At 40.0% G+C, this 13,013-nt stretch overlaps 1 protein-coding gene across 1 annotated transcript in view; it reads left to right on the top strand.

Annotated features, from left to right (window-relative positions):
• smchd1 (structural maintenance of chromosomes flexible hinge domain containing 1) overlaps window positions 1–13,013 on the top strand; it is a 25,713-nt gene that overhangs the window by 3,916 nt on the left and 8,784 nt on the right. Inside the window, exons 12-42 of the mRNA XM_010776054.1 lie at window positions 2,069–2,249; window positions 2,458–2,652; window positions 2,730–2,843; window positions 2,949–3,055; window positions 3,279–3,361; window positions 3,447–3,572; window positions 4,102–4,170; window positions 4,286–4,405; window positions 4,497–4,641; window positions 4,887–4,992; window positions 5,208–5,280; window positions 5,580–5,719; window positions 5,863–5,991; window positions 6,075–6,299; window positions 6,453–6,595; window positions 6,989–7,074; window positions 7,166–7,284; window positions 8,321–8,482; window positions 9,044–9,172; window positions 9,282–9,361; window positions 9,502–9,659; window positions 9,743–9,858; window positions 9,949–10,010; window positions 10,196–10,283; window positions 10,462–10,593; window positions 10,714–10,869; window positions 10,959–11,085; window positions 11,223–11,342; window positions 11,623–11,702; window positions 11,822–11,944; window positions 12,122–12,303. Of these exons, the coding sequence (XP_010774356.1) occupies window positions 2,069–2,249; window positions 2,458–2,652; window positions 2,730–2,843; window positions 2,949–3,055; window positions 3,279–3,361; window positions 3,447–3,572; window positions 4,102–4,170; window positions 4,286–4,405; window positions 4,497–4,641; window positions 4,887–4,992; window positions 5,208–5,280; window positions 5,580–5,719; window positions 5,863–5,991; window positions 6,075–6,299; window positions 6,453–6,595; window positions 6,989–7,074; window positions 7,166–7,284; window positions 8,321–8,482; window positions 9,044–9,172; window positions 9,282–9,361; window positions 9,502–9,659; window positions 9,743–9,858; window positions 9,949–10,010; window positions 10,196–10,283; window positions 10,462–10,593; window positions 10,714–10,869; window positions 10,959–11,085; window positions 11,223–11,342; window positions 11,623–11,702; window positions 11,822–11,944; window positions 12,122–12,303 (3,876 nt within the window). The remainder of the gene's footprint in view (window positions 1–2,068; window positions 2,250–2,457; window positions 2,653–2,729; window positions 2,844–2,948; window positions 3,056–3,278; window positions 3,362–3,446; window positions 3,573–4,101; window positions 4,171–4,285; window positions 4,406–4,496; window positions 4,642–4,886; window positions 4,993–5,207; window positions 5,281–5,579; window positions 5,720–5,862; window positions 5,992–6,074; window positions 6,300–6,452; window positions 6,596–6,988; window positions 7,075–7,165; window positions 7,285–8,320; window positions 8,483–9,043; window positions 9,173–9,281; window positions 9,362–9,501; window positions 9,660–9,742; window positions 9,859–9,948; window positions 10,011–10,195; window positions 10,284–10,461; window positions 10,594–10,713; window positions 10,870–10,958; window positions 11,086–11,222; window positions 11,343–11,622; window positions 11,703–11,821; window positions 11,945–12,121; window positions 12,304–13,013) is intronic.

Raw genomic sequence — 13,013 nt, 5'->3', positions numbered from 1 at the left:
CAAATAAAACGAGTTTAAAATCAATTTGGAACGGAATTGGAAGACAGTGTAGTGAGGCCAGAATTGGGGTGATGTGGTCACGCTTTTTTTGGCCAGTCAAAAGACGTGCAGCTGCGTTCTGGACTAGCTGCAGGCGTGTAATTGAGGCCTGGTCCATACCCACATACAGAGCGTTGCAGTAATCCAGTCTCGAGGTAACAAAGGCATTAATAACCATTTCTAGGTCTTTAAAAGATAAGATATCGAAGGTCACTCCAAGGTTCAGGACAGAGGGGAGGATGTTTTTGTTGAGAGCCCAGAGTATCAACCGGAGAGGCTGGAGGCTGGGGTCCAAAGAAGATGACTTCTGTCTTGCTCTCGTTGAGGTTGTCCAGGATTTGATCTCTGTCAAGAAGTCCATCAACGGCTGTAGTGAGTTATTGACGTTTGATTTGAGAGGCTATGGGGATCTTCCATTTAAAGTGTTGTATTGTGAATTGTGTAGCAGAGTTTCCGTTAGCCGGTAATTACCGGACTATGACCGGTAATATATGCTGATGTTTAAAACTCATTTAATGGGGCTCATTTTTATTTTGCTTCAGTTTATAATAAGAACAGATCGAAAAGTTCAGATTCATTTTTCAATAAATGATGCACTACAACAAACAACATAATTATTACATTCAAACAAATTACTTATAGTAGATGAAGTATATTATTCAAAAGTTTACATTAACTTTGGATAATTACACGGGAGAAATAAACGGAGCCTCTCTTTTCCTCTCTCGTTGCATATAGCTATTTGATTGTCTTTATCTGACACCTTGAAAAACTGCCAGACCGGTGAAGCCATTTTGCCCTACGTTTTTTACTTTTTAAGACCTTTGACCAACAATGTCAAAGGTCATGTTGGTCAAAGGTCTTAAAAAGTTCATTAAAGATTATTTTTTTATTGTTCCACTGTCTGGCACTAAATGCCCTCCAAGTGCTAATACCACAACTTATGAAGATGAATGTTTTGCATATACAACAGGTGAGCAGAATTCATCAGGTTGTCATGGTCAAAGTTTAGCTCTCTAGAAAGAAAATCCCGAGTACCTTTCATTTAATTAAGGCCAATTAAATATATAATTGGATCTATTGTAAAGAGGCATGTTTTACTAAACTACAGTCATTATGAGTGAAACAGAATGATTAAGTAAAATATGAACTGAAAACTGTGTAATTATGTAGTTAAATATTTACCTTGATTAAAAGTGATGTATAGATTCTGTGTAGGTTTAAGGTGAAGCAGAGTACCAGAGGCTAATGAATCATCAATTGGAATGCAGTTAATGGCTTTGGGAGAAGCAAGGGTGAAACATGCATCCATAAATTCTCTAAGAGCAGGACACTTTCAGAATGGCGATCACTTGGCGAGGTATTTTGAAGTCGAAGGAAAACATAGTAAGAAGCCCCTTAGATGACATCTTATAATAATGCATTCCATTTTTTATTAGAGCGCTTTGAGCCCCTGCAAAAGCGCTCTACTCTTTCAACATCAGAGTAGCACATGATAACAAAGGCTTAACTCTAACTGTGTATGTAAGAGAATAGCTAACTGGTCCCAAACTTAAATCCCCTTAGCTATCATCTAAACATCCCCACCATAAAACCATAAAATCCCCTTGTCCTTGTACCATTTTCATATCCCCCTTTTACACTTCCTTTGGCCCTCCTGCAATGTAAATCCTTAACATATGTCTCTGTTAAACACATACAAGACTACAAATACAATTTGAATAGTGTAAAAGGCAATCGGAGTATAAGACAATATGTTTTAAATGATTATATGATAATTTGACACAACGGGACACTGTTCTGGGAACTAGTTGTACCATATGCTCTGTATGTGATGACTTCTTCCATTCTTTCAAGCATAATAAATACATGTATCCTGATATTGAAGCTCAAGCCGGTGACGATATTTTTCTAACAGTCATATCAAACTCTTTAATTGACTGTCAGTTATAAATCTGAAACAATCTGAAGACTTATTTATTTGGCACTGCTGGTCTGCTTACATTGTTGCCATCCATGTGTTTTACAGGTTTGACTGGTGTGCTCAGAGTAAAGGAGCAAAGGAGCTTGCAGAGTGTTACAGTCGGATTTCAGGGGTGCTCTTCACTGACGACAGATTCCCAGTCAGCACCAACAAGCTCACCTTCATGGAACTGGAGCTGAAACTGAAGCACAGGGACACTTTCTTCACACGCATTCTTAAGGGACAGGTAGTCATTAGAAACCTTTTGTTTTTGTTACAAAACTTTGCAGCCCTACATTCAACATTTGTACTTTTTTAGCACCAGTTTAAGATGTAGATATATATTATTATATATATTTTGGTGCATAATAGTTAGTACTAGCAATAGATATCATATTAACATTGATCAGGTTACTTGTCAACTACCGGGTATTGCTTTATTTCCATGTCCACAGAAACAAAGAGGTAACATTCAGAAGGATTTCACGCAGTGGCTAAAGAACTGTCATGAGAAGTGGGACAAGCAAGTGAAGTTCCTTAACTTCAAGAAGACCATCACACGAACTGAATTGACTAAGAAAATGCAGTATCCCTGGGCGACATTCACCTCCATCGAATGGGACGGCAAAATATACTCAAAAGGCCAACTTGTAAGCTTTTGCTTTTACATGTGTACTTTCGGGTTATTCTCCATTCTGTATTGATGCCCACATACTTCTTCATACAGGTGAAGTCTCAGAAAACGCAGCCCATTCTCTATGGCCACGTGGTGCGTTTCTTGCTGTATGGACAACATGAAGAAGATGTCTTTGCCACAGGGGGAGAGGTGGAAATTTGTATGGTAAGAAGACAATTATTACTAATCCTTTATCTCAGTCTTAGTACTTTAAGGATTCAATAAAGGACAAAACTGAGGCTGATATCAATCAACGAATCTGTTTCCTAGGAACCCAAAGCATTTCACGACAAGATCAAGACCATACCCATTTCCAAGATTGACAAGAACGCCACTTCCGAAGCCATCCAGAAAAACATTGACAATGACCTAGCCAAGTGAGTAAGCAGACAGGGGAAATGCTCTTACACTGCTAGCATAGTCAACATTTACACCCTTTACAGAGCTCAATCCTCTCCAATATCCCACTTTCTAACATTTGTTGGAAGTAATTTGTTTTACGATGCTTCATTTCCCTACACCGTATCTCACTCTCCTGACTAGTTGTGGTACTTAACCCTTGAGGAGATTTAATCAGCTAATGGTATTTGTTTGTGCCAGGCTTCCAGAGTTTCTGAGCGTGAGCTGGCCTGAAGGAGACCCCTGGCTAGAGGGTGGCGCTCGTCCAGCTGGGACGCCGTTAGGTAAACTGTTGCATTTTCTGTGTACAACACCAGGTCAAATAATACAATTGTTCTTTTTTCCAAACGTTGTTTTGCATAATTTCAGGGCCACTCAACATCAACATAATGAACAAGAAAGAAGACTCTATATCCCAGATGCCAGCAGTTGGCCAGGGAGCTGGGAAAAGACTCATTATTGAGCTCAAAGTCTTTCACCATGGTACTAAGCCTGGTAAGCAGTAAGGAAGTAAGAGGGGGAAAAAATTGCATTTGAAAACCAAACGGTGATCAAACTGTTAAAGAGTATGGGTGTAAACGGAAGGAATCTGTTATTTTATGATATCTAAAAACTATATTATAAAACTTTCATTCAAAGAGATACACGCTTGATGTGGAATCATCATAACTACAGGAGTTTTTTTTAATGTTTACCTGATTCCTCACAGAGCTGCTACAAATAGTAATTATGATTTAAATTATGGATTTATTTGTACATACTTGATTATATTATCTTTTTAAAATGATGAAAAATTGCTTTTTTAAAATAATTTTCTCAAAGCTAAAGTTGGTACATTGAAATGTGATACATTGAAATTAAAAGTCTGCTAACCAAAAGTATTCCATCTACTGCCCGAAAAAAGCAGCTATTTGAAAATGCAATACTAGCCAGCTGTACTTTGTTCTAGTTGTTTCTAAGTCTTTGCTGTTTCGATTTTTGGTGCACAGCTTAAACTAAACTCTATTTATATTTTCATTTGCAGATCAAAAAAAAGAAGTCTTAAGTCTTGCTACCCCTACTTCAGCAAAGTATTTCTGGTTCAAAAAGATTGGTACGTTCCATTTTATTTTTGTCAGTTTCATAATTATTGGTTTGAATTTTGAGTGTCCAAGTATTTGTCTCCGGAAAGATCATTTATCAAGTTGCAAACATTTCACCCTTGGCAGAGATGCTGACCGGCCTGGGGGAGTATACTCTAAAACTGAGGACTCTCATCAACGAGAACAAGGCCGACAGCTTTGGGGGCAGAGAGCTCCCGAGCTACAAACTCAACTTCACCATCAAAGGTTTGAAACACAAGGAAACTTTAGCTTCTCATAATCATTAACCATTCTGAATGCCATAATCACACATGTCCATTGTTTCCACCCTTCTCAGAGGGAAAGGCTGAGAGTTTTGTCATTGGTACAATGAGCTCCAGTGTTCGCGTGGGAATGCTCTTTGACATTCCTCTGCAGATAAAGGACGGTTACGACCACCCCACAGTGCCTCCTCCGGATTTCAAACCTATACTCAAATGCAGGTGGGTCCCTTCACCCTAGTTTTGATTTGTTTCCTTTGTTTTTTGCCGTGGACAGCTTCCTTAGAAGACCCCTTTTTATTCTAACTGAATGGAATGCTGTTTAGACATGGCTTTACTTATTTAACTGATTTGTATATATTTCAGTATCATAGGTTTATCTTAAATGTGATCGTGTCTTTAATTTGCAAGAGGTTGGATGTGCTGGCCCCTTTAACAACATTTTCCTTATTGTTATTATTACTTAGTGGCCTGACTTCACTCAGTTTCGACAAAACGGAAAGCAGTGGGACGACGTTATACATCAGACGTGTCAAAGCAAGTGGAAAAGTCTTGAACCACCTACAACCAAAGGTTAGAAAAACAAGATGCTCTTAACTCAGAAGAAATTGGTTTGCTAGAACTAAAGTTTGTTTCAAGTGAAAAGCAAACTTGTAAAATATATCACTTTTCAGCCCTGTAGACAAAACTACAATATTTGACACAAAGTGCTTCTGCTTGATACCCAGGAAAAGATCCCGCTGCTTCTTAACCTCTGTTATTTCATTTCCATCCTGTTTATGCCGCAGACATATGATCTGAAAGTGACCCTGCCGGGCTTGACGCAAAACACAGAGACTATCAAGTTCAGTCTTCTTCCTGGTAAGACGGTTTGTGCAGCGAGAAATTATGATGAATAATCATTTTCTATTCGTAGCTTTTTCGTTGCTGGTGTTATTACATTTCAAACAATCAACTTATTGCCTGCTGAATATTACCTGGGGGGTTGGTAGAGATTTCAGACGTAAATCAGGTGCGGTTTAACTGGTTTGCTACGAACATTTCGATAATAATCAAACCACCATGTTGTCAGCAGTCCTCCTCATCTTTTTCTACCTGTCAATTAAATATTACTCGTGATAGTTGATAAAAAAATTAAAAAAAACTGGGCTTTTTTTCAGGTACTGCACACTCCATCCACGTGACACCAGAAGACAAACCAATCAAAGTAGAGAATGGAAAACCTGTCTTGTTTAATGTTGAGATCCACGACGAGGCAGGAAACATCACAGCTAACTCCAAACAGATCGTTCGATGCGAGGTATGGGGGTGTGAATGCCAGGAATGAATCTCTATAAAAACGGTCATGTTTTCTTATTTGTGGGCCTGTTCTATTTACTTCCCCTAATATAATCTGAACATAAATAAACAGTTTTGCATTGCATCCTTTTATCTGGCCCTTAGGTTCAGGGGTTTCCGGGAGTGGCTACTGACTGCAGCAACTCAGGAGCCGGACAGCTCATGATAAATACCGTTAATTTGAAAATAATCAAGGGACAACCAGAAAAACTCCATGTTCAATTTGAGATGCCCGTAAGTTTAAAAACTCCACAACAAAAAATCCATAATGTAATCTTTATCACGATGTGTCAATCCCTTCTCGGTTTTCCAACAAGAGTCAGAAGAAAATCAAGCCGGTGGTTAGGGAGCTGGAGGTGGTGCCGAGCAAAAGAGTCTGCCGCATGGAGATCTGCAGCAAGGACGATCAGAACTTGGTACTCACGGACAACGAAAAGATACTCTGGCTGGCTGGAGGCCTGATGGAAAACCTCTTCTACAAACTGTACGATGAGGCTGGTAGAGACGTTCCCCTCACGGCTGAAATAGCCTCCAAGATAAAGGTGTGTCTCGCATATATGTGTGTTCCTCTCCTGTTGGTTTTGTAAATGGTGTGGGGATAAATAAATAAAAAGAAACCATGCTCACTCGTTGTTTTTTGAACATTTCCTAGCTTGTTACTGACTTTTCCTTTGTTTATTATGACTGTGTTTAAGGTTAACTGGACAGGAGATGTAAATCTGAGAGATTTGGTCAAGGGGAAGCTGCCGGACCTACATGTGCCCTCTCAGGTGCAGGTGGAGCGCTTCTTCCAGGTCTCCTACCAAGACCAGAATGTGTCAGTCTCCTTCCACATCATGTAAGGCACATCTTCTCTCTACACTGTGATTATGTGATGCAAACTGAGAAGCATAGTTTGTTTTTAGAAATATGCTTGATTGCTTTCTTGTCAGGAGTTGAGCTGAGAAGACTGATACCTTCATGTCTGTGTAATAAGTATGCATGCCGTTTATTAGCTTAGCTTAAAGACTAGTGAGGAAATGATTAAGCTAGCTGAGCTCCGTCGGGAGGGCAAACAATCCCCTGTTAAGTTCATTAATTGTCACATATTTCCTGCACAGCTTTATATTTAAGAAGAAGATTTTCTCATCTAACTCCTGCATTAAACATATTTGCCCTAATTTTTAAACATTTATTTTGATATCCAGGCTGGTATCTTTCAAATCCACATCCCTGCTTGTTTTGTTTGTAGACCGCAGCCTGATGAACCAAACCGGCTGAAAGCAACTCTACTGAAAAGCACAGTGAAGCTCGGGGAAGTCATTCCAGGAAACATCAGTGAGTGTGAACATTATCAACAATACATCTGATTTATTAGGATATGTTTGACAGCTTCATGATACACATCTTTTTTTCTTTTCTTTTACAGGCTTGGAGCTTGTGGACCAGTATGATAATGTAACAAAGACGCTTTCCTCCGACTCTAAGAACCACATGACGGTGACAGCTGAGGGTCTGGACCAATCGGCCATCACCTTCCAATGGCAGGTATGAGAAAAAGACACTCAACCTTACAGAGGACTTGTGCGACAGAAATGAAGCCCTGAATTGAAACATTGTCTTTCACCCATGCTGTCTTCAGTATCTTAGCTTTCCCCAACATTTATCAGGCTAAGCTCTTCCTCCTGCATCCTGTGACTCGCCATGGGGGGAAGCCCTATCTCTCCATCCATGACACCATAACAAAGCCAAGCAGAGGCTATACTGTATGCATGAGCAAGCAAGGTTATCAACTTGAATGGCACTGATAAGGAGCACCTCCCAAAGTGCATTGTCAGTCTCTGCGTGGCACCAGCTGCATTCCTGACGGATTATACTACAATACTGCCTATCTTTGATTTATTGCCATGACATCTCCACACCTTGTTAATTTATGGGCGGTGCAAGGGGCAAGGTGTGTTGTTAAATGCCACCTGATGAGTATTTCCTTATTACAGTATATACTCTATGGCTCATTAAAAAGCATGTTCTTTTCTTGTAAGAGATACAGCAACTAATTAGATAATTGTGTTGCTCATTTAATGAGTTGTTGGGCAGCTATTCTGGTTTCTTGTTATGCTGATTTATTACTACCACAGGGCAATCGTGTGCATTGTATCTCACTACATTTGTTCTTTGGCTACTTTTCTTTGATTAAGATTTTTTAATGATCTATAAAACAAAGAAAAAAGCAGTAACTTCTCGCAACAAGACACCATTGTTGCCTATATTTGCCTTGAAAATCATTTAAAGCGATTCATTCTTTATTACTGTAGTGATATTAATGAATTAATTTAATTAGATATTGATACATTTTCTATCAATTTAAATTAATCTTAATTAAACTCCTTGAATAAATAATGATGATCCAACTTTATTGTATTTTCTTCTAAGTTACAGTTCATATAATCAAAAAAATGTATTTCTAGATTGTGTTTCCAATACTTTTACTCAAGTAAATGATCTGGATACTTCCATAACTGTGTAGATATACTGATAATAACTGATGAATTAACCCTCACTCTCTCATGTGTGTTGACATCAGGAGGGCAGCAGTTCTGTTCTGGTGTTGGGGGTGCAGTTCAGGTCGGGGACTCTTGGCCCCAGAGAGATCTGCTTCACCTACGAGAAATATGAAGAGCGCGTCATAGTAAAAGTGACCGCTGGAGTCCCTGCACAGCTTAAACTAGTCAGTGGTCCAGTACAGGTAAGACAGGAAGTTACTGGAGAGAGGGATTCAGATCCTTATCACCTCTTCCCTTGTTACAGCTCAATAGATTGGTGCAGTCGTGACGCGAGAAGAAAAAAACATTTCGTAGTATTGTAGAAAATAAGATCTGTGGCGGACAGGTTTATGCTACTAAATTCCTTTTTTTAATTTAGTAGTATAGTCTCCACATATTAAATAATATAAAAGTTGAATCGTAAATATATTTGCCAAAAGAAAATGCTACAAACGAACTAAATCACAGTTGCATGATTTTACGTCGCCACCGCTAAGCAAGTGTTTTTGATGTATTAGAAATAAACGTAAAACTCTCCTGAGCTTCAATTTAAGACCTCATTTGGGAATCTAAACAAAAACACAATCAAAACATTTTTGACTTTGAGACAAGGGAGCCCCGAAGTGCTAAAAATGCTAACTGGTTAATGAGTCATTCCTGCACCACTCTATAATAACATTTAAAAGAGAACCCCTTTGATGTTACCTCAGTGTTATATTTACAGCACCAACTATCTGTCTGAGCTCCTCTTTTGTATCTATCAGCCTCTGCAGGTGTTGAATGACCAAGGCATCGACACACCGTTTGTTGTCCAGCTGTGTGACGAGTGGGGGAACCCCTGCTCGGACCAGAGGGTGGTGGTTCAATTGAGGTCGTCACCACAGGCACTGAAGGTTAGCTTTACAAGCAAATACCAACATGTAATATTTGCTTTGTTCCATTTCAACTTTCCAGCAATGGCCAGGAACTTACTTCTGATTTAATGAGCTCTTGTTTCTTTAGGTGAAGTCATCTGTTGTTTCACAACCTGTGAACGTGGAAGGGAAAGCCTCTTTCACTGTTACCAGTTTGAGCGGACCAAAGTGAGCGCCATTGTTTTTTTAATTATCATAATGCAAAAAAATTCCCAAATCAAAGGTTGTCATCCACATTTCCAGTAGTGTAAACATGACGTATTCCACAAGTTACTAGTTTAAGTGTTGTTACTCTGTTGGTCCAATAGGGGGTACTATCAGCTGGATTTTAAAGGGTCCCTCGACCGCAAACCCATCCCTGGTCCTTCAGTGAATATCACCATCACTCCTGATCCCAACAAACCTGTGAGCCTGTCCGTGGTGTACGACCACAATGCAACGTTTCCTGCAGGAGGCGTCTTCCCAGGTTTGCATCCCTATTGTTTCTCTATTTTCTCTCCATCTTGTTTAGCATCTCTTAACAAACTAAGCATCTTGTTGTCTTTTTAGTCTTCTCTGTGACGGTGGTGTCTGATGAAGGAAGCCCCATTACCACTTTCAATCCTGCTGCTGCGTCCATGCTGCTGTGGAAGGGAGTGCAATCAGGAAGAATTCCACCAAAAACGGTAAGTGGCTGACTGGTCATGGGGAATGTCTCTGACTTTCCTTTGCTTAAAGTACATCCTTAATTGTTGTTATATTCTTCTCTTGTCCAGGCCACTGAGCTGAAATGCAGCAAACCCATGGAGAACCAGAAGAGCGACCGTTTTTACTTTAGGTAAAATGCTTTCATCTGCTTATGTATTTCTCCGAGTTGTTGCAATATTTGAAAAGGAAAAGCTAGATGATGACTGAGATAGCACTCTTGTTTTGATACGATTTAAATGCATCCAGTTAACTTAGCACAAACAGCTAGCCAGGATCTGTCCAGGAAAGTTAACCTTTGTAATTCTTTCACTACAGAGATAAAGAGATCCCAGAACAAGTTGCAAAACACACGGTCCAGTTTTCTCTACGACTGGAACGAGCTAAAATCCTGTTCAGTGAACAGGTTGGTGGAACCGAAAATCTGGATACATCACAGTGCTTTTCACACACCCAGCATTAATCTGAAATACATGACATAATGTTATCTCATGTCTGTTTAACAGGAAAGTGTTTGTTCAGGTGAGTAGATCATAATCCTGACTCATTGAAAATAATGACTCGGCACTGTTTCCTCTCTGTAGATCACTATAAATGTGGTGGCCAATCAACCTGTCAAACTGGGACCCACCTCTCAGCCACCCACCCCAGTTGTTTCCTACAGTAAGGTGTTAGCCAACCGAACCTTGGTGGAGAATATGACTCTGAGGATAATGGTGAGATTTCCTCCTCAGAAGGATGTCTACTTTATTGCGAAAGAACAGAAACACTTTTCCCTTTTTAGATACATTAAAATAAGTGACTGTTTATCAGATGGTTTCTTTGTCTGATTCCAGGATTCTTCTGGAAACCCAACGGGGGAAGACCTTAACGGGAATGTGATCATTTCTATAAAGAACTGCAGCGGACACGGCAACCAAACCATCCCTCTGTTTGAAGGCAAAACCAACATTTTGGAAATTAGCTTGGAAGAAGGAAAGGCACATATCGACGTGAGTAACCATTTGCCGTAGTACACACCACAACCTTTATTTTGGATCGGTGCCATGATGCACATTGTTGTTTAATTTATTCTGCGCAGAGGCTGGCTCTCATGGAGAACAGCCCCGGGGAGAATGGAAGTAAATACACCCTCCTCTTCACACCTGAAGGGCCGATGGTTCCCCCCACCCTGGCCCCCTTTGAGCTGCCCTTCCGCTTCTACAATGGTATGATCCGGGGCTAATATTGGTGCATGAGATATGACTCAGATTTCACAAATAATGTTTTAGTTATGTGCAACTTAAGTCTGCATTCTTTCTGTGATTTGAACTACAATCATCTTCCTTTTATCTCTCTGTTTTAGATGCAGACAACCAACGGAAAATGTCTGAGCTGTCCAAGAAGAAAGATGATCTCACTACTGCTGTTCATAAAGATAAAGAGATATTGAACACTTATGGACAACTCCTTAGTGTGCTGACCTGTAAGACTATATTACATATTTTGTATTTGTTCCATCTATGTTTTGTTCTACACAGACACGTGTTTAGAGTTGGGTTTAAATCACATTTCAGTCGGACAACTCACGTGTTTATGAGAAGCAGCATATAGTTTGACACCATCTTTTTTTAACGTTTGGTATTACGGACACACTATAACTGGTACCAAGAGAGTATAGAGTTAAACATTCCGCGCCTTTTCTTTTGTGTCTACCCATTTATATTTGAAATTCTCCATAATTGCAAGTGCTTCTTCCCTCACAGCTCATCACATCGCTGCAAGTCACAAAGAGACTTCGATTAGAAAGGAGCTTCACAGGAGGAACATGGAAACAACACAAACCGTATGTGTACCATTTGAACTCTATACACAAGTATTTTCTGTACATGTTGAAATTTGGTTCTCATCTATACACATAATCAAGAACTGACATTTACATATCTTCCGTTTGTTTTGTTCTAGATTCCACATTTTGACAGACTCATAACTGAGAAGCGTGCTGAAATTGAAAAGATAATGAAAACACGCAGAAGAGTTTGCTCCCTCCAGGATAACTACAAGGGGCAGCAGGATGTTTTGGGAATGGTAATATCATCGGGAAGATGGAATTCTGTTGGATTAGCAGCTTTTGAACCCCAGTTTAATTTCCGGAAACAGTGACCTCGATGCAAATATGTCCAATCAATGCTTCTGCTAAATATGTGTATCAGAGAAAACTGTTGTCAGCGCTGTGTGTTCAACCCTTTACCTCTCTGAATGCAGGTCGGCCACCTGGCCTTCGTGCAGGACGATCATGCTGCGTGGGTTATCTCCTGGCAAATCCAGGGGGACATGGACTGTGTCATCACCAAAACCACTGAAGCAGCGAAGAGGATCTATGACGACACCAGGGGCCGGCAGCAGGTCATGGCCCTCGACAGTGTTTTTGTGCACCCTGGCAACAGGTAAACAATCTGGGTCCATGATAGATTCCTTTTTAAATACAGTGTTTTGTGAGCCCAAAAGGTTTGCAAGCTGTATTTGTGCCCACACACTTCAATGCGATTCATTTCATTATTGCGTGAATTTCCTGGTGAGATTACTGTTCGTCCTTGATTATAGTCTTTCATTGTTAAGCTTTCTCCTTCCCCCAAGCCTTACAAAAACAGTCATTTAAAGATCTTGTGGCACCTCTTTCTTGAACAAATAGCCAATAAGGACAGCTTCTGTGAAGTTTAGGCAATTATATTTATACACTTCAATATTAGGAAACCACAAATTAGCCTTAAGGGCCTTAACAACTGGATAAGGAAAATGTCCTCCAGGAAGAACCACAGGAAGGACTTCCCTCCCAAGACGAACATTCATGCGGCATAGTAACCAAACAAGAAAAATTACAGGATGAAAAAAACCAATTATAAATAGATTGTAAACACATATGAGGTCCTGCTTTCGTTCATCAGATAACATACTGTACATTTGAATTTAAAGAAATCCAGCATATCAAAACTCTGAAACTAGGGGCAATTACCAGCAAATGACCAGGTTCGGTCATCCACCATCACCACCATCACCTTCTCCGGCCAGGACATTACCCTCTCCTCAACAGTCACCAACCTGGGTGTGAAAATGGACGCCCATCTGACTTTTGAGGCCCATATTAAACAGCTGTGCA

This window comes from Notothenia coriiceps, unplaced genomic scaffold, assembly GCF_000735185.1.
Source record: "Notothenia coriiceps isolate Sejong01 unplaced genomic scaffold, NC01 NC01_scaffold00016677, whole genome shotgun sequence".
NCBI classification, from domain to species: Eukaryota; Metazoa; Chordata; class Actinopteri; order Perciformes; family Nototheniidae; genus Notothenia; species Notothenia coriiceps.
The sequence above is the reverse complement of the archived record's forward strand: the minus strand, read 5'-3'. Positions and strand labels throughout refer to the sequence as shown.